This window comes from Panulirus ornatus, chromosome 33 (assembly GCF_036320965.1).
Source record: "Panulirus ornatus isolate Po-2019 chromosome 33, ASM3632096v1, whole genome shotgun sequence".
Taxonomy (NCBI): domain Eukaryota; kingdom Metazoa; phylum Arthropoda; class Malacostraca; order Decapoda; family Palinuridae; genus Panulirus; species Panulirus ornatus.
The window spans coordinates 9,072,599-9,094,602 of record NC_092256.1 but is presented as its reverse complement, the minus strand read 5'-3'; the positions used below and the strand labels follow the sequence as shown (position 1 = coordinate 9,094,602).

At 38.5% G+C, this 22,004-nt stretch overlaps 1 protein-coding gene across 1 annotated transcript in view; it reads right to left on the bottom strand.

The window, feature by feature from the left end:
- Positions 1-1,916: 1,916 nt before the first annotated feature.
- The window catches only part of LOC139759429 (sodium-dependent nutrient amino acid transporter 1-like), a 105,396-nt gene continuing 85,308 nt past the window's right edge, over positions 1,917-22,004 (bottom strand). The window contains exons 10-15 of the mRNA XM_071681536.1: positions 21,038-21,224; positions 16,354-16,530; positions 14,473-14,572; positions 10,171-10,347; positions 6,770-6,864; positions 1,917-2,380 (exon numbers count right to left, since the gene is read on the bottom strand). Coding sequence (XP_071537637.1) covers positions 2,273-2,380; positions 6,770-6,864; positions 10,171-10,347; positions 14,473-14,572; positions 16,354-16,530; positions 21,038-21,224 — 844 coding nt within the window. The 3' untranslated portion in view covers positions 1,917-2,272. The remainder of the gene's footprint in view (positions 2,381-6,769; positions 6,865-10,170; positions 10,348-14,472; positions 14,573-16,353; positions 16,531-21,037; positions 21,225-22,004) is intronic.

Sequence of the window (22,004 nt, the reverse complement as noted above, 5' to 3'; positions counted from 1 at the left end):
AGCTTTACATTTACTCAGCTTAAAAGAGAGAAGAGTGTGGGGTGACCAGATCTCAACCTGTAAGTTTTTATAAGAGATCGACAATGTGAACAGTGAACAGTTCATTGAGAGATGTAGGTAGAGTGGAACCTGAGAACATAACATGAAATTAAGTAAGAAACATATTTATAAGGATGTAAAGAAATACTTCTGAAGTATAAGCGGGGTGGATGAATGGAATACAGAGATATTGTGATTAATAGAGACAGCGTATATAAATTTAAGAAACTGTATGAGAGTAGAGGCTGTTTAAGAGGTGGGGGCCCCACGAGTGTAAAACTTCCCTATCCCCCGTACAGTAAATTTAGGTAATTACAAGGCACAAAATAGGACACAGAGAATTTTATCTACCTTATGAAAACATGGCAGATTTACACAATAATTATGTTCTTGAAAATGGTTGCATATCAAATAATATATCTAATAGAGATAAAGGGGTTTAATTATTATCAAGGCAACACTGAACATTATATCAGTGAAAAACAACAGTATACAAATACCAAGAAATAAAATAAATATCACAATATACATACTGAACAATGAGTGTACAACTTTCATAGAAAACATAATGCCTTCCAACTGCAAGGATGCCCTACCATTTGTATGGCAGCTGGGTAAGAAGCATAGCCTAGTTGTTAACATTGGGCATTATGTACACTGTAAAATGAATTCTACAAATAAAAACAGAAAATTACAAACTCTGAATCCTAGTGCAGTCTTCTCTTCACATGAATGGTTTGTTCTTGAAAGCATTTCCTTACAAAATAATCCCGTGTCATCCAAAATAAAAATATGCTTAGGAAAATAACTGCCTTCCTCAATAATGGTACTGAGGTGTCCTTGGAAACTTTCAGCAGCAATGACAGCAGAAACTGCCTCACCAGTCATCTTGATGTGGAAATTATAGTGTCCTAAAATTTGCAAATCAACCTGGACTTGCTTGAAACGTTTTTGCTCCATCATCTTGTATAATCTGGGCATCTGCTTGTATCACAAACATGCTGACAGGAACATTCTCATGAGTTTGGTGTTCAATCTATGTGCTCAATATATGTTTCATTCTCTCCATGATCTAACTTTGGGAATACAAGGTTTTAGATGCACTGATTAATGTTCCACTTTTGGAACTCTCCTAGATTTTCTCTTCATTATCATGAATAGTCCATAAAGAAGATTCACTAATTCCAAGGGCATGCTTAATATCAGTGGTCTCAAAGCATAAGGCTCACCTTACCCTCAAAGGTGATAGCCTTAAGCTTCTTAGAACCACTTGTACCAGGAGAACTTTAAAAGACACTTTGGTGGCATGATGTATAGGGTAAAACATGTGCAATATGCAGTAAACTACAGTGCAAAATACCATAGCACTTCTTGAAAACAGACTGTATCTATGACATGCATACAAAAGCATCTCACAAAGTGCTGGCAATGCCACAACACTACTGCCAGCCCAATAATGAGCACACTATTCCAAAATTAAGCCCACATAAATGGAAAAAAAAAAGGTGTAAATGAAGCATGTGTGTTATTCTAAAAACAGCATAAATCCAATAAGTGTAACTTGAGAGGTACCTGTATTTGAATATTCTAGAATTCCCGTAAGAGTCCCCCATTTTCTATTAGTGCCTAATGCAACCCAAGAGATGATGCTACTCTAAACATCACAAAAGTTAGGTTGCTGAGGTCACATGATGCTCATCCTTGCATACCTTGGACGGTTTGTAGTCATTTCTTATTCTCAAAATCCTCTGCCTTACAACTCAAGCACCCAAAACAACCCAACTGCCACCTCTGCCAATGTAAATATCTGCCATTTATCCCATCACATATTACTGTGGAAGTTGGAAGAAAACTTGGTAAGCGAATAAAAATACAAATTCTATTTTTCATAATCATTTATTTCACATACTTACATTATTATATACAGTCTATGCTACATATGAAACAAAACAATCTGTAAAAACAAATTATGTTATACAATAACAGGCTAAGTAAGGAACTATGCATGGCTGGGTCATACAGTTTGCTCGAGTTTCCAAACACCAGCAACTGATAGGTCCCGAAGGTGCCCAATTTGAAAGGGTCTACCTTATTCACATTTCCATAAAATTCCTGATTTCTTAGCCTCACAAATATTCCAGTCCACAGATGTTAACTCACTGCCACTAATATATCATACATATGATCTGTTAACAGTGATGAAAAAATAAAAGGTAATCTGTTCTTTAAAAGTCTAGTGTGTTCCCTTAGCCCATTCGATTTTTCTTTCTTCCCACTTTTTTCTGTTTTCCCTCTTCTTTGGTCCCCAGGTATCTTTGGGCTTGAACACTATCTTCAGTTTCTGTGAAGCAGGAAAACAGACTGAAAATCAGCTTCCTTAAAATGACTAGTTTCTAAATTCATTTAATGACATTCCTTGATTTCTGAGATGGAAGGGAAACACAAAATTATTCTTTTCTTATTTATGTCTGAATTCATCTATTTTCTATTCATGTATGTAATTATATGCAGTACACACAAACCTGTGTTTAAATATGCATTTAATTGTAAATGTACTAAAATACACACATGAACATATACACAAACCACAAAAATATGGTAAATGCAGCATATGAATGCTTAGCAAGTGAAGCTAGAAACATGATTGCAAGTGAGCTACACACAAAGAAAGAGGGCACACTAAAACAGGTGTAGGATACTGGACTCAAATTATATGAAAATTTCTGAAATAAATGATGAAACACTTAGATAGCCAACAAAATAATTCAACCTAATATTATCTTACCAGTGGAATACAATACTGAATGAATCACCATATGAAGGTCATATTGAATGAAAGAATGATGAGAGAACACTAAGAAAACAGACTATACAGAAATATTTCAGGCAACAAAGAAGAAAGGGAACAAGCATAGAATAAGTATAGAACTAAAAAAAAGATGGAAAAATAGTACTTTTTTGGCAGTCCACACCATACACACCAAATGTGGATACATGTACAAACATAGGAAGTGAGGACACTGCAAAATGCCTACTGGCCCATGCTAGGCAGGTCCTTAGTCTGTTCACCCTACAACCAACTGCCTGAACCCATAAGCACATCCAACCTTCTTTTAAAGCTAACTAAAGACATAGCTTCCATTACAGTTCTTGGCAGCTTGTACTATAAATTACTACCCTATTCCCAAACCAATATTTACCCACATATGACCTGAATTTATTTTTTTTCTAATTCAAATCCATTATTTCTTGTCCTATCTGGTGGGGCTATTCTACGAAATTTATTCATGTTACCTTTATTATTGTCCTTCACCTGTTTAAAAACTTCAATCATATCCCCTCTAGCCAATCTCCTCTTCAGTGAATGTAAATTCACTTTTCAGTGAATGTAAATTCAGTCTTTTTAGCCTTTTTCATAAGTGTGGTTTCATATTCCAGGTATCATTTTTGTCATTCGCCTATGCAAACTCTCTAAATAATTTATATCAACTGCATAGTATAGAGCCGAAAACTGTACCACATATTCCAAATGTGGTCTCACCAACACAAGATAAAGTTGCAATAATACTGTAGGAGTTTTATCGCTTACAGTCCTATTAATGAACCCTATCATTCTATTAGTCTTATTACACACTTTTATACATTGTTGCTGTGGCTCAAGATCCTTGTTCACCAGCATCCCTAAATCTCTTTCGCATTCTGCTTTACCAATAGTAATACTGTCCAGTTCGTCATCAGTGTTTCTGTCTTTACCAACACTAAGCACTGTGCATTCATCTGTGTTGAATTCCATTTTCCATGTACCTGCCCATTCTGATAATCTATTAAGTCCTGCAAATTCACTGAATTTTCATGCAAGTCAATTATGGCCCCTATTTTGTATCATCAGCAAATTTACTTAAGTCGCTGGCTATTCACATATCCAGTTTGTTAATATATATAACAAACAAGACCAGTCTCAAGACTGACTCCTGAGGAACACCAATGCCTACATTGCCCCAGTCCGATGTAACTCCATTGATGCATACCCTGTTTTCTGTCAGTGAGCCATGCCCTAATCCAATCACAACCCCTGATGCCATGTACCGCTGTTTTTCTAAGCAGACACTCATGAGGCACTCTGTCAAAAGCCTTATTAAAGTCTAGGTATACAACAGTTTCAAATACTTCATTAAAAAAGGGGAGAAGAATACCGAGACATGACTCCCCTTTTGTAAACCGATGTTGAGAATATAATGTTCACAACCTTTGAATCTAGAACTCTTTAAGGGGCTTTGGATTACCATATCTTCTTTGAATAAGGTATTATGTAGACAGCTTCCATCCAAAGCATTCATCAATACCCATTAGCCTCTAAGTAAATATGAAAAGCTTACCTTTGCTTCGCAATGCAGCAAGCTATAATTAACATATCCTCTCTTCCCTCACAAAAAAGACACTGACAAAACTTATACTTACTGTAATAGCCCACACTGCCCTCCCAACCCAAAATTAGAAACACTAATTCAACATGTCACAAGACCCCTTACATGCAAGATGCAACTTCTGCAGTGGAGACATGGAACATTACTTCCTCAACTGTCCTGCACTCACCACAAAATGTCATACTTACATCACCTTGCTTCTTTACCTGTGATCCAACCCACTGAATGTGGCCAGCTGCCCAAATGTTGCAGGAGCCCTATAGATAGGGATCCTGGGGCAGGAAGGAAGGTGTAGATAAATAGATGGACAGATACATACATATAAATACATGGGATGTATGTAGAGAAGCAGTGATGGCTTGTGCGAGAGATTCACATGGCATGAGAAAGGTGGGAGGTGGGTAGATTAGAAAGGGTAGCGAGTGATGGGATGAAAAAGTAAAGCTATTAGAGCATGAGAAAAGAAGCGTTTGGATGATTGTTGCAAGGAAGGAGTGCAAATGACTGGAATATATATAAGAAAAAGCAGCAGATCAAGAGGAAGCTCCAAGGGTTGAAAAATAGGGCAAATGAGGGTTGGGGTGAGAGAGTATTATCAAACTTTAGGGAGATAAAAAGATATTTTGGAAGGAGGCAAATAATGTGCGTAAGACAAGAGAGCAAATGGGAGCAATGGTGAAGAGGGCAAGGGAGAAGTCAGAACAGGTAGTGATGGAGTAAGGAGGAGATGGAGTGAGTATCTAGAAGGATTGTTGAATGTGTGTGATGATACAGTGGCAGATACATTGTGTTTTGCTCAGGGGGTTGTGCAAAGTGAGAGAGACAGGGAGAAAAGTTTGGTAAGGAGAGAAGAGGTGGTGAAAGCCTTGCGGAAGATGTGCAGAAGATGAAATCCAGCAAAGTGGCAGGAATGGATGGCATTGCAGTTGAATTCATTAAGAAAGGGGGTGACTGTGTTGTTGATTGGTTGGAAAGGATATTCAATTTATGTATGGATTATGGTGAGGTGCCTGAGGATTGGTAGAATGCATGTGTAGTGCCATTGTACAAAGGCACAGAGGATAAAGGCGAGTGCTCAGACTACAGAGTAGTTAGTAGGCAACCAATGACCTGGGAGGTATATTACCAGTACTACCTGCTTGGGTATCAAGAGGGTCAGTGACATCTGCTTAGTGTGCCAGCACTTCAGCGGTTGTCATGTTGCACTCCTCTGATGCAGGTAGCTTTCTTTTCTTGCTGTCTCACTTGTCATTGTAACATTTGACAAAACTTAACTCATACAGCTCATCCTTAGTAACTCTAAATTTTGATGCAGTGAGCACTATGCACTAGACCTGCTTTTAGGCAAAATGGTAGGAGCAGTAGATAGAAGCTATAGGTAGGAACATTTAGGCAGGAGCATTACGTAGAAACATTAGGTACTAGTAGTAGATAGGAGCATTAGACAGTAGTAGTCATTAGAAACATTTGGTAGGAGCCTCTGCAAACATTGTGCTAGACTTGCCTTCTGCCAGTGGCCTGTTAAGGATGAGGCACTAAAGGCTAATAAGTGGCACCAGAGTTCTTTAGGTATGGAGACGCGGCTGCCATGGCCACCCCTTTCAGGGAGTTTCAATTGGAACATTATTTTGTGGTTTTGTGATTTTTTTTTTTTGTACCCTATTCATATAAAACATTTCACTGCTTTAGCAAACTCTGGGGAGGTAAGAAAATGTGTGTAATGAAAGGGTTGACTGAGAATGCAGAGAAGGGGCTGAGGACCACAAATCTGCCAACTATAAAGGAGAAAAGAGATAAGGGTGACGTGATAATAGCTTTCAAGTTTCTAAATCAGTTGCATGATGGCAGTAAATAGCTCTAAATGAGATGCAATGAAACAGCAACCACAGCTCATAACAGGAAGCTTATCAAGAACATTGTTAGGTAAGATATAAAGAAACAGTTTTAGGGTACAATGCTGGCAGTGTTCAAATGTTTAAAAAGCTCCATGATGAGAAAGTTTAGGAAAAGAGGCTCCACAGATGTAGAGCTCACTCTGTACTGTACAGAAAGGTAAATGCAAAGAAGTAAGGACTGATAATATTCTATCATTTTGCTGTAAGACACATAACTATACAACTTGAATTAACTTGCAATTTAGCATGAACATACAAAAATATAAATAAAATAACCTATGGAACTTCTCTAAAAGTATCAAAGAGCATCAAATCAGTTCATGAAGAATCAAAGTACCTGAAATCTAAATACTTTAACTTAATCTAAAAGTGGCTGATATAAATTACCTTATGAGCATGCTGAACACTAACCTCAATGAAGGATTTCCCATCAGCAATGTACAGGGAATGGATGAAACATATGACTACCATGCCAAGCGATATAACTGCAAGCATCCATCCGGAGACTGTTGGGGTAAAGAAGACTCCCTTACATACTGAGAAACAATTACACTGAATAGGCAAAACACAAAGAAACCTTCAATGCATTGCAAAACAAATAACAAGGAGAAAATTACACAGGGAATGCACACTTTGATATTTGGAGATCTTTTAACACTTTGAAGATAATAGGCTTTTCTCTGCTTAACCTAATAAAGCTGACCAATTCTGATATATTGAAGAGGGTGGTTTAGAGAGCTGAAATGGGTATGTTGAAATGGTTTGGACATATGGAGATAATGAGCAAGGAAAGGTTGACTAAGAGGATGTATGTGTCAGAGGTGGAGGGAACAAGAAGAAGAGGGAGACCAAATTGGAGGTGGAAAGATGGAGTGAAAAAAAGTTTGAGCGATCGGGGCCTGAAGATGCGGGAGGGTGAGAGGTGTGCAAGGAATAGAGTGAATTGGAATGATGTATACTGGGGTCGACATGTGAAATGTCTGGGGTAAACCATGCAAAGAAAGGTCTGTGGGGCCTGGATGTGGAAAAGGAGTTGTGGTTTCAGTGGATTACACATGACAGCTAGAGACTGAGTGTTATTGAATGTGACCTTTTTTTGTCTGTTTACCTGGTGCTACCTTGCTGATGCAGGGGATGGCGATGTTGTTTCCTGTGGAGCAGGATGGTGCTGGGAATGAATGAAGGCAAGCAAGTAGGAATATATACAAGTGTATATATGTATATGTCTGAGTATGTATATGTGTATGTATATGTTAATATGTATACGTGAACGAATGTGGCCTTTGTTGTCTTTTCCTAGCGCTACCTCACGTGCATGCGGGGGGAAGGGGTTGTATTTTCATGTGTGGTGGGGTGGCGACAGGAATGAATAAAGGCAACAAGTGTGAATTATGTACATGTGTATATATGTATGTGTCTATGTATGTATAAATATGTATGCGTTGAAATGTATAGGTATGTGTATGTGTGTATGTGGATGTGTATATATGTGTATATATGGCCTTTTTTTTCTGTTTCTGGCACTACCTTGCTTGGGGAGATGCTATGTCTAGTGTGGCGGGGTGGCGATGGGAATAGATGAAGGCAGCAAGTATGAATATGTACACTTGTATATATGTCTGTGTATGTATATGTATGTATACGGTGAAATATATATGTATGTATATGTGCATGTGGGCATTTATGTATGTACATGTGTATGTGGGAGAGTTGGGCCATTCCTCATCTGTCTTCTTGCACTACCTCGCTAATATGGGAGATGCCGGTTAAGTATAATAAATTAATATAGAAAAAGTTAGAGAAAGAGAGCTTGTGACAGTTACACTTGCGGTGTGAAATTTATTTCTCAAGTTGTATTTTCTATGAGCACCCTACAGTTGCACAGTATTTTTAAACAAGTCCCATACATGGTGAAATAAAATTTGTCCTACTTGGCAGTATCTATATCATGTTTTTTGCTGGTTTTCAGGATGCATTCCACCAGTTACAGTTTCAGATCTTAAAACTGTGGATAAACTATATTTTCAATGTAATGTCTTTCCAAAATATTACTTATCTGGATTGTAAAATATGTAAACAAAAGTCACTGCAAATTGCCAATGCTATGAACTAACTTTTGAGTATCTGAAGTTTTTAAATTTCCTTATTTCTAATAGACTCATTCTACTTTCTAGCTATCTCTATGAAACAGGTGGCTATATATAGTTAAACTATTTTCTACCCAGCAATTATAATTAGCAGTTAATCTTGCAGATATGGACACTACTGCCATGGACATCCCCTTGAGGTGGGAATAAGGATTTGAGAGATAGATAGACAAATACTTAATCCTGCATAGTACCAACAACTAATAGTTACTTTTTTTCGTCCTTGATCACCATGTCCCCTTTTGTGAGGTAGCATCAAGAACACATGATGCCACATCCACTCATGTCCATTCTATAGCTGTCATGTGTAATGCACAAAAACCACAGTTCCCTATCCACAACTAAGTCCCACAGACCTTTCCATGGTTTACCCCTGACACTTTACATGCTCTAGTTCAGTCCATTTAAAGCACGTCTACCCCAGTGTACAGTATCATTCCAATTCATTCAATCCCATGCATGCCTTTCACCCTCCTGCATGTTCAGGGCCTGATCGCTCAAAATCTTCTTCACTCCATCATTCTATCTCCAATTTGGTCTTTACATTCTCCTTGTTCCCTTCACTTCTGATACATATATCCTTGTTTTCAACCTTTCCTCACTCACTGTCCCAATATGGCCAAACCTTCTTCTGCTCTCTCAACCATACTCTTTTCATTACCACACATATCTCTTGACCTTTTATTACTTCCTCACATCACATATTGTCCTTAAACATTTCATTTCCAACACATCCACCCCCTCCACACAGCCTTATCTTTAGCCCATGCCTTGTATCTATATAATACTATTGGGACTCCTATTCCTTCAAACAAACCATTTTTGCCCTCCCAGATAGTCCTCTCTTTCAACACATTCTTCAGCACTCCCAGACCCTTTGCCCCCTCTCCCACCCTATGACTTGCTTCCACTTCCATTGTTCCATTTACTGCCATGACCAATCCCGGACATCTGAAAGACTTAACTTCCTCCATTTTTTTCCATTTTAACTCACACCCCAACTAACCTGTCCTAATAACCTTGCTTTTATCACATTTACTCTCAACTTTCTCCTTTCACACTCTTTCAAACTTAGTCATCAAATCATGCAATTTCTCACTTAAATCTGCCACCAATGCTGTATCACTGTAAACAACAACTGACTCACTTCCAAGTCCCCTCATACCCACAGACTGCATACTTACCCCACTCTCTAAGAGTCTTGCATCAAACATCCTCACTACTCTATCCATAAACAAATTGAACAAACATGGTGACATCACACACCCCTGCCACAGACCAAAAAATGACTGTAAACAATGCACAAGTACATGAGTACGGACTGAATGTATGCTGTTTAACAGTATGAGAATTAGTTTGAGATGGGTCTGTACATTATATTTCTGAATATGGGTTGAAACAATTAGCTGAGGGAACTGATTGTAGGATAAAATTTTCTTACTTAGGTTTACTTTGACTGGTGAATATATTCTTGTGCCTGGGTTGAAACTGTATCCACTGTAAAGAACCAGTACATCAGAGGGGATTGACTATACATTTTGTATTGATGTGAAACTGATTGTAAACAGTATACTAATAAATGAGTGGGGACCAATTACAAGATAGTCTTATCCTTGAATAAAGAATGACTATAGACCATATAAGGTTAAGTGACGGCATACTCACTGTAGGCTGAAAATGGGTATGACTGGCCACCAAAGGTGGGGATTTTGAAATCAACAAGACTGTAGATAAGGATGCCAGTCAGGCCTACAGGGATGAAAAATGCCCAACAGAACTTCCAGTAGATGCCAAGGTCAACATCAAGCATGAATTTGAGGTCTTGTAAGAAGTTCTTCATACCTGTTTAAGAAAAATCTGGATATTATTCAAAATATCTTAAAAGCGGTAGGAGATTGGGAGTGACGACTTTGACATCATATATAACTATGGCAGTGAAATGATGTACCCAAAACTACCTAGAAAGATTTACATTAACTCTCTAAAAGAAAAATGAAATGTTTATCGCCTTAATACAGATTAAACATCTGCACATCAGAATTCTATCATGTGAAATATAACCTGAAAAAAAGTATTGTGTGCACCAAAACTCATTTCTAAGAAAACTAACAAGCATACAAAACAGCAATTAGTTCTTAAAAATTACCAGTGGTAAGGGTTATGCTCCAATGGTGGAGTTCACAACAAATCTTCTCCAGACTCTGAAAGGCACCATAGATTATCAATATGTTGCTGATACTGGGTTCCATCTGCAGCCTTTTTGTTCCGTTTTATTTAAATTCATCTAACTGTTTTCTGTTCTTGCAGCTCAGAAAAAGGAAATGATTGCTTTGGAGTCATCAAGTACTTAAATATTTGTATCTCTGTAGATTCTCTGCCGCTGACTGCTAAAAGTGTTCTGGCAATTTGTCCGCATGAATGGATCATTGGTCTCATCTGACTTTTTTGTATTGCCAGCAATGTTATAGATTGATGTAAAATTTCAATTTTTGAGTTGTCATATGCAAATAAGGATAAAATGGTTTATCTGAGAGGTGTTACAGTGTTACAGCTTCGATGTATCTTTCTTTGTCAGAACCCTAACTTTCTCTTCACCCATTGTTAGGCTGTTGAAACAAAGCAGCCGAAATCAGAGAAACAAACAAGCATGAGATAAAATACCACTATTTTATTTGACCCTATAATGAATATTATTGCACATTAACCCTTTAATAACAATTATTTTGGAGTCTGCATTTTGGCCAATTGTTACCATGGGGTTTATGTTTTATTCTACATGCCAGAAATATGAACTGGCAGGATAGTTCTATTGGTATGCAGAGATGCCTTATGTCACAAGGAACATAAATTAACACTGGAAAAAAATCCTTAAGTATTAGGTACCCACATAACACAACAGGGGAAGATATGACCCTGCATGCACACTGGTGCCCCCTACATTAACTAAAAAACTATGATATGCCTCATGTGAGTCTACTCATGCAACTGCAACATGCCTATGTGAACACTCCACTAAGGCAAAAAAAAAAAAAAGGATGAAGGATTTCTTTTTCCAAGTTCTGTACTTTTGCATGCATATCTTTTTTCTTATAAAATCAAAATTAGTAATTAAGTGTTTGCTTGCTTCCTACTCTCAATCGCTCCACTGCTCAGCTTATAAAGCCCCTAAAATTACATATCCACCTATCCCTATCTTCACTTCTGTTGTAATTAAATGATGGTCAAAATTCAACATTTCCCTTACTACCTACATATCTAGCATTTCCTCCCTGAATCTTTCATCTATTTCCTAATAATCAATGTCTTTTGCCTGTTCTCTCCCCAATGTTTTCTCTCTATATATAAATATATCTATGAATCAGATGATCAGAATTGTTGTGTGCAAGAAACATGCCTCTCTTAGCACATTCTCATCTCTCACTTTTGCATTCACATTACTTGGATAACTAACTTTCTCCCTAATTCAATATACTTTATACACTTTTCTAATTGTTTCCAATTTTTTTTCATCTCAGCCTCCCTAATTTTTCTCTATTTGCAGGAGTATATGTACACATCATGACATACTTGTTTTTCACAATCTTGCAAGTGAACAAGTATTGAATTTTTACACCTACACTTTATAAAAATAATCTCAAATTCTCTGTGGCAATAAAACAGATAAGTCCTCCTTAGCTTTCCTTTTACAACTTTCTTCCAGTTCTGATCAAACAGCTCCCTAGTACAATCCTTCTAACAATTTTTCCTCTTGTTTATTCTGCCTTCACCAACACTCTACCTAACAAATACGGTTCTCCTACTCCAGGCACATCAAACATCCTTAAGTCCCATTATCAACTCATGTCTTTCCCTCTTCTCTCATAACATTAATAGCTCCAAACATTATGACCTGATTTTCCTCCAAACTGCTGCAAATGAGATCATTTTGCTACAAAATTGCTTTCTGTCTCCAACCATGATGGGTCATTGACTGAGGGAAAACCAAATGCAGTGTATCCAAGGGGACAACTGGCTTGGATTTTTGAGTCAACTAAGCATTAGTGTGCTTTAAGAACCACACGCAAAATTAACTTATGATACGAATTGAATAAGTTTTTAAAGTAAAATATTTCAAAACAAATTTAAGCAAATGAAAAAAGGAATTAAAAAGTAAGATTGTTACTAACACTAAATAATTATGCAATGAAATATAAAAGAAACTAACTGGGTATCCCTAGTGGTGCCTGGTCCACTGATTACGTTCTCAAAAGGTTCTGGTGTACTAGTAAGGTGACTATACCAAGGTGGGATTGTCCTTGACCACCTGTCTTGAGACAGGTAAGCCTATCAGTTTTGCTCTCTTTGCTTGCTTCACACAATACATACAGCATTGGTAGAGCAATATTATACCAGAATTCATGGATTATGATACCAAATCCTTTTTCATAAATGCTTGCCATTTCACACTTGAAAGAGATAGTGTTAGGAACAGATGACAGAGCCTCAGAGGGAAAAAATCCTTACCAGGCTCCTTGCTCAGTTCTTGCTTTTAGAGTCATAAAGGAGGGGAGGATTTCCAGCCTCTCGCTCCTGTCCCTCTTTGTCAATTTCAAAAACACACAGGGAATTAATAGGCCGTATTCTTTCTCCCCTATCCCTAGGGATAAATAATCAAAGATATCTATCTCGCTTCTTAGCCTTTAGTGCCTCAAACTTAACAGGCCACTGGCAGAGGACAACTCTAGTGCAGTGTTTAAAAACAGCCCATTCCTAATGTTCTTACTGAGTACTATCTAAAGCACCTACCTACTACTTCTACCTATTTCTACTTAATGCTCCTACCTAAATGTGTGTATCTATCACTTTCATCTACAGCTCCTACCATTTTGCCAAAAGGCAGGCCCAGCACATAGTGCTCACCACTGAGAACTCTTGATGAAAAATGAGCCATGCGAGTTTAGTGTTGTCAAGTATTATGTATGACAAGGAGAGACTATGTTTGTGGACAGTGCCAGCAGTCCATGTGTGGTTGAGGCAAAAAAGAAAAGACAGCTACCTGCGTCTGAGAAGTGCAACTTGACAACCACCGAAGTGCTGGCTCACTAGCAGCCATTACCAACCCTCCTGATATCCAGGTGGGTAGTGCTGGTAATATACCTCCCTAGTCGTTGGCTGTCTAACTACTAGTAGCTACTAATACTTAATCTATATCTGGATAATTTCTGATGGAGTATGTTCCTATAATCACAAGTTCAGACAAAGCTCAAAAATGCAAATATCATGAGACCAAACAGTAGTTCCTGAAAATCATGTCCTGCAGAGAAGTGTAACTGTGAGAACTTTTCACACAAAAGAGAACCAAAAAGATGCACCTATTCATTTATGTGTTGCTTCAGCCACTTTGTTGAGCTCTACTGACCTTGCTCTGTGTAGAGAATTACATATGGTCATGCCACTGCTTTGTCTCACGAGTCAACACAGAATTTCAAAATCTAATCATGTTGCTTCTTGATATATGCCGTTTCCAACAGCAGGCTGTTTAACAAGTTTATATGCTGAAACTAATTTTTCTAGTTTTTGTAATAAATACCCCTATATCAGCTTTTTACATGAGAGTAAAAACAATATCCTTTAAATGTGAAACTGTTTGGATTCTTGAGTTGTACGGACTTTTGAAATTCACATTTTTGAATGCTGACTTTACTGCATCACAAACACATATCTCTGATTTCAGCAAACTGTTCTTATAATAGTACCTATTTTTTTTTGTCAAACTTAATGCTGGTGAAAGAGAATGTAATACATGAGTGTCTGTTGTTTAGATGTTGGCACTACTAAAGTGCATGAACCCACACACATCTGATATACAGATACACAAACAGCCTAATAAACGGTAATACTGAAAAAATTTACCTTTTATCTATAGTACTGTATAAGACTATTTAAGAATATCCTGCTTAAAACAGAAAGCCTAGATTGGATTCTTACCATAAATATGGTTGATGGCTACAGTCTCAATGATCACAAGAACATAGATGATGAATCCACCGCCAAAGAAATCTACAAGATCTAGGATCCACTGGCCACCCTGAAGGAGACAAGACAGAAACATGAATGAGGACAGAATAAACACAGTACCTACATGAAGGTATGGCTATCTAAGAAGTCAGGCTATCTGCATAACTCATTTATGAATGCTAGTTTTAATATAATGATGGACTGATGAGAATATAATCATCTGGAAACTGAAAGTTTCTTTATGGTTGGCTTATCCTTACAAGTAAGTGGCCCAAGAAGTTAGCAAAAAATGAGCACCATCCTCTAGCTTCAACTTGCTGGCTGGCTCTTGGATTTAATGACCAGCAACCTATGGGAGGTCATTAGGCCAGGCATTCACTTTCAAGTTTGATCATTGGTCCTACAAGTGAGGCTTGCCATTCAGAAAAGGTAAAACAAAGGATAGAAAGATACATGCAAACCTGTCTAGCCTTCCACCCTCTCAAAAACAAATGCAACAAAGCTGCAAACCACATGATATAGAAAACTAGGCACCAAACCAAACAACCATAAACACTCAACACTGACACACTGAAACAAGGATCCTAATATATTCATTCATTTTTTACTCATGATTGCTCTATGACCTTTTCTAGAAGCTCCTGCAGCTCAAAGCTGCACTACTTCCAGTAGGAGGGAAACTGCAGAGGTTGGTGCCTGAGTTTGGCATAGTGTCTTAAAGAACACTGAGAGTAAATGTGAAAAAAAGCAACATTGTTAAGTTTCACAGTGCAAAGATACTGGTTAGTTGGGGTGCAAGTCTGAATGGAGAAAACTTGGAGAAAATCAAGTCTCCTAGATACCTGGGAGTGAACATGGCAACGAATGAAATCATGGTAGCACAGGTGAGTCACAGGACGAGTGTGGGCATGAAGGTTTTGGGAGCTTTGATGAATGAATGGAGAGATATCACTATCTGGAAGGATGAATATGGGTATGTTTGAAGGTACATTAGTCCCAGTGTTGTGTGGATGCAGGGAACAGGCAACAGGTGAGAATTTATGGAAGCAAGCGAGTGTGCTGCACATGAAATATCATAAGACAATCTGTGGTGTGAGGGAGGTTGACTGATTAGTAATAATTGGGGAAGAGATAAATGTGGTAAAAGAAGAGTGTGGTTGCAAGAGCTAAAAGGGTTGTGCTGAAATGGTTTGGACATATGGAGAAAATGATTGGCGAGAAGTTGACGAGGATATAAGCATCAGATATAAAGGAGACAGAGAGAAGGGGTAAATTGAATAGGAGACAGAAGGATGGAGTTAAAATAATTTTGAGTGCTCAGAGTCTGGGCATGCAAGTGGATAAAAGGTGTGTATGAGATAAAGTGAAATGGAGTGATATACTGACAATGGAACAAACCATTGCTTATGAAGCAGCCAGAGCAAGCCATGGAAAGGTCTATGGGGTCTGGTTGTGGACAGGGTTCTGCATTTTAAGTACAGTAAAAATGACTAGAGAATGGATGTGACCAAATGAAGCCTCGTCATTACCTGTTCTTGGTGCTACCTTGTTAAAGTGGGAAATGGCAAAAAAATATGAGAGAAAAGAATACAAAAAGTTGGCTCTGCAAGTAATTCCCATCAACTAGATAGGTTATCAATGACCACATTACCAGAAGTTCTTTGGCAAGAACAGGCCTAAACTTCCTACTTGTATGTGTGATGTAAAAAGCTAATGAATGCAAGAACAAGATTCACCATAATAATGCACATACTTTTTCACCTACTTTTTCCAATGGTGGAAACAAAACTTACCCACTATTAGGGAAACTTTAAAATGACAAATGAGTAAATGAATGAGAACAATACTTACGGGTGTGACATAAACAAGACCAATCAGGAAGCCAAGAGTGCATGTGGCGATGGTGACATACAGTTTTTTAATTCTGGGGAACTGGTCACAGAGGATGGTGATAACATTACTAGTGAGTCCAGCAGCTGAGCCTACACCCAGGGTGAACAACATTAGGAAGAACAACACTGCAAACAGCTGTGGAAAGTTTATCAGACATAAGAACCTTTACTTCACATCATAACATACATGGTGAATAAATTTAAAGAATTACTTTGGAACAGGATTTGACAATGAATCAGACTCCCATGGAAAACATATTGGCCTCATTGCAATCCAAGTACTTACAGATATCTTCAACTACTCCTGGTTACACAACAAAGTCCTATACACATGGAACCTTCTTAACATAAAATCCATCCTGTAATCCTCTAAACTGCCCAAATCTCCTTCCTTATATCACTGCACTCACATTGTAACTACTCTAAAAACCAGATGCACTAAAGCAACCAAAATATCCTACGTATTCTCAACCACACATCATGGCTTTATGCTCTATCACTCGACTATCACACAAAACATATGCTCTATCACTCGACTACCACACAAAACATTCACCAAATTCAACAAATCCTGGATGACTTCGACCAACCACAAGCCTCATCCTGCACAGTGGCAATAAACATTTATGAAGTAATCAACACTTTTCCCCTGACATCCTTACCCAAAAGACTCTTGACACTTCCCTCCACAAAAATGAAAAAGATATTTTCTTTTTTTCTGGCAAACTTCTAAACTGCTTGCCAAACCAGAATTGTTCCCTACATGATTTCCCATCACCAGAAAACCTCTGTGAAGGTCCTCTCAAATGCAAATGACCCAACAAATAAGTCACATCAGCATGACCATGCTCAAGAAACAATATTCATGCAATTAGAACAACAGCTCACTCAAAACAGAATGTCTCCATCTCTCCAAAAATTCATGATCACCTTAATCATGGATAGACTTGAATACAACTCTCACTTCCCAATATCCATGAGTGCTCAACTATTCTCTCTCACTGAAACTCCAACCACAGGAAATATCACATATGACACACACAAGACATTTACTTCTCCACACATACTTCATCACAAAGGCCATAAATAAACTAAACACCCTCAGAACACTTACAGGCATCCCTACTGGTCAGAAAAAAGAATCCCTGAATATCCTCCATTAACTCCAACCACTGCACTCCAAACTATACCTCACTTGCCTGATCATCCATCCCATTTCAAGAATAAAAAATCCAACAAAGCTGCAAACTTACCAATAAAAAATCATTCAAAGAGGTCACTGGCTGCTTAGAAACCACAAATATTCAACACCTGCACAGTGAAACAAAATATATTTCAAATAAAATCTCACTTCAATATACTTGGCAATCAGCTCTATGCAACAGCAAAAGATCCCCCACCCATCAACCCACCCCAACACACACACATACACAAACATACCACCATCACCACCAACCAAATCATTCATCATCCCATAATCAGCCACTAACCAACCTCCAAGTAGAAATACAAAGCTTACCCCTGCCTCACTCTTTAGCAACCTCTGCTTACAGATCCACCTTTCCCCAACATATATATCAAAGACAAGACTCATATACAAATAAATAGCCATTCAAGCACTAAACCATCCCTCTCTCAATTCAGTCTTAAGTCACAGCAAGGCACAAACCCATCAGAAGACATACATATTCTCCAAACAAACGAGTCACACTCTCCCGTCTATGAACTGGACGTAACCCATACCTACGTTACGAGAAACACCCCTTCAACATATCCCAAAACCCTATTCATCTAAGATGTAAACACAACAATGAAAATACCAAGCAGTTATTACTCAAACAGCCCTGCACTTTTTGCACACAGAGACACACACAACATCAAAACACTGTGTCCTGGGGTCAAAACCAGTGGATGTGGCCAGGTGGTTTCTAAGTGTTGCAGGAGCCTCATTAGGATAAAAGAGATTCCTGGGGCAGGATTAAATATGATAATAATATAATATAATATAATATAATATAATATATATATATATATATATATATATATATGTTTATGGATGGGGTTGTTAGGGAGGTAAATGCAAGAGTCCTGGAAAGAGGGGCAAGTATGAAGTCTGTTGGGGATGAGAGAGCTTGGGAAGTGAGTCAGTTGTTGTTCGCTGATGATACAGCGCTGGTGGCTGATTCATGTGAGAAACTGCAGAAGCTGGTGACTGAGTTTGGTAAAGTGTGTGGAAGAAGAAAGTTAAGAGTAAATGTGAATAAGAGCAAGGTTATTAGGTACAGTAGGGTTGAGGGTCAAGTCAATTGGGAGGTGAGTTTGAATGGAGAAAAACTGGAGGAAGTGAAGTGTTTTAGATATCTGGGAGTGGATCTGTCAGCGGATGGAACCATGGAAGCGGAAGTGGATCATAGGGTGGGGGAGGGGGCGAAAATTTTGGGAGCCTTGAAAAATGTGTGGAAGTCGAGAACATTATCTCGGAAAGCAAAAATGGGTATGTTTGAAGGAATAGTGGTTCCAACAATGTTGTATGGTTGTGAGGCGTGGGCTATGGATAGAGTTGTGCGCAGGAGGATGGACGTGCTGGAAATGAGATGTTTGAGGAAAATGTGTGGTGTGAGGTGGTTTGATCGAGTAAGTAACGTAAGGGTAAGAGAGATGTGTGGAAATAAAAAGAGCGTGGTTGAGAGAACAGAAGAGGGTGTTTTGAAATGGTTTGGGCACATGGAGAGAATGAGTGAGGAAAGATTGACCAAGAGGATATATGTGTCGGAGGTGGAGGGAACGAGGAGAAGAGGGAGACCAAATTGGAGGTGGAAAGATGGAGTGAAAAAGATTTTGTGTGATCGGGGCCTGAACATGCAGGAGGGTGAAAGGAGGGCAAGGAATAGAGTGAATTGGAGCGATGTGGTATACAGGGGTTGACGTGCTGTCAGTGGATTGAATCAAGGCATGTGAAGCGTCTGGGGTAAACCATGGAAAGCTGTGTAGGTATGTATGTTTGCGTGTGTGGACGTGTGTATGTACATGTGTATGGGGGGGGGTTGGGCCATTTCTTTTGTCTGTTTCCTTGCGCTACCTCGCAAACGCGGGAGACAGCGACAAAGTAAAAAAAGAAAAAAAAAAAAATATATATATATATATATATATATATATATATATATATATATATATATATATATATATATATATATATATATATATATATATATCTTTTTTATTTTTTTTTATTATACTTTGTTGCTGTCTCCCGCGTTAGCGAAGTAGCACAAGGAAACAGATGAAAGAATGGCCCAACCCACCCACATACACATGTATATACATACACATCCACACACGCACATATGCATACCTATAAATTTCAACGTATACATATATATACATACACAGACATATATACACATATACATAATTCATACTTGCTGCCTTTATTCATTCCCGTCGCCATCCCGCCACACATGAAATAGCATCCCCCCTCCCCCCACGAGGTAGTGCTAGGAAAGGACAAAAGGACACATTTGTTCACACTCAGTCTCTAGCTGTCATGTGTAATGCACCGAAACCACAGCTACCTTTTCACATCCAGGCCCCACAAAACTTTCCATGGTTTACCCCAGTTGCTTCACATGCTCTGGTTCAATCCATTCTTTCTTATATTTTCATTATACTTAATCGCCATCTCCTGTGTTAGTGAGGTAGCGCAAGGAAATAGACGAAAGAATGGCCCAATCCACTCACATACACATGTATATACTAAATGCCCACACACGCAATGTGTACATTTCAACGTACACATACATATACATATACAGACATACACATATATACACAAGTACATATTCATACTTGAGGCCTTCATCAATTCCTGTCGCCATCCCGCCATGCATGAAATAGCACACACCCTCCCCCTTTGAGGTAGCGCTAGGAAAAGACAAAACAGGCCACATTTGTTCACACTCAGTCTCTAGCTGTCATGTGTAATGCACTGAAACCACAACTCCCATTCCACATCCAGGCCCCACAAACTTTCCATGGTTTACCTCAGTCGCTTCACATGCCCTGGTTCAATCCAGTGACAGCACCTCGACCCTGGTATACCACATTGTTTCAATTCACTTTATTCCTTGCACACCTTTCACCCTGTATGTTCAGGCCCTGATCCCTCAAAATCTTTTTCACTCCCTCCTTCCACCTCCAATTTGGGCTCCCGTTTCTCCTCGTTCCCTCTACCTCTGACATATATACCCTCTTTGTCAATCTTTCCTCACTCACTCTCTCCATTTCAACACACCCTCTTCTGCTCTCTAAACACACTCTTTTTATTACTACACATCTCTCTTACCCTTTCATTACTTACTTGATTAAACCACCTCACACCACATATTGTTCTCAATAAATTGGCGAATAACATAAGATGTGCAATAGCCACAACATTAGATTATGATTTTCTACATCCTCTTAGCTTCACATACAAAGAGATTCTGTGATATATTGTAAATGCAAAAAAACTCTGTCATCATTAGATCTGTACATCATCTGGTTTCATATTTTCTCAAAACTGTGAAACTGTTAAAATAATCCTGTTCCTAACAATTTCCTTTTTGAAGGCTGCATCTCTTGAAAGCTCTCTCTCTCTCTCTCACCTGTGGTGTCCAGGTGAACTTGGCAAGTGCATCTGGGTAGGAGATGAAAGCCAGGCCAGAGCCTCCTCGCACCACATTCTTCACATCAGTGTTCAACTCATGTGCCAGGTTTCCCAGGATGGAGAAAATAGTGAATCCAGCCAATAAAGACGTCAAGGTGTCAGCCAGACTTATGATCCATGCATCCCTGACCAAGGAAAGTTACTAGTATTGTTACATCTGGATATGAAAGATCCCTCGTATCCAAAAGCAAGCACTGTCAACTCTGCTGGCTTTATGGCCACCATACGTTGAGAATCCATCTCATACAGTTTATATTCTGTATGTTCCACAACAGTGGCATATCATATAACTATATAATGACAATAACTCTTGAATATAAAGATACAGTTTTGCAAAGTCATGAACTCTTATCTAAACTTTAAATATCCTAGTCAGGGAAATATATATTGCAGATGTACAAATTTCTCGCTACAACCTACAATATTATGCACAGAAATGCAGTTAAATGCCAAAGTATTTCCAAAATTATGTATGTATGTATATATATATATATATATATATATATATATATATATATATATATAGGGTGGGGAGGGGGCGAAAGTCCTGAGAGCCTTGAAGAATGTTTGGAAGTCGAGAACATTATCTCGGAAAGCAAAAATGGGTATGTTTGAAGGAATAGTGGTTCTAACAATGTTGTACGGTTGCGAGGCGTGGGGTATGGATAGAGTTGTGCGCAGGAGGGTGGATGTGCTGGAAATGAGATGTTTGAGGTTAATATGTGGTGTGAGGTGGTTTGATCGAGTAAGTAGTGCAAGGGTAAGAGAGATGTGGGGAAATAAAAAGAGCGTGGTTGAGAGAGCAGGAGAGGGTGTTTTGAAATGGTTTGGGCACATGGAGAGAATGAGTAAGGAAAGATTGACCAAGAGGATATATGTGTCGGAGGTGGAGGGAACGAGGAGAA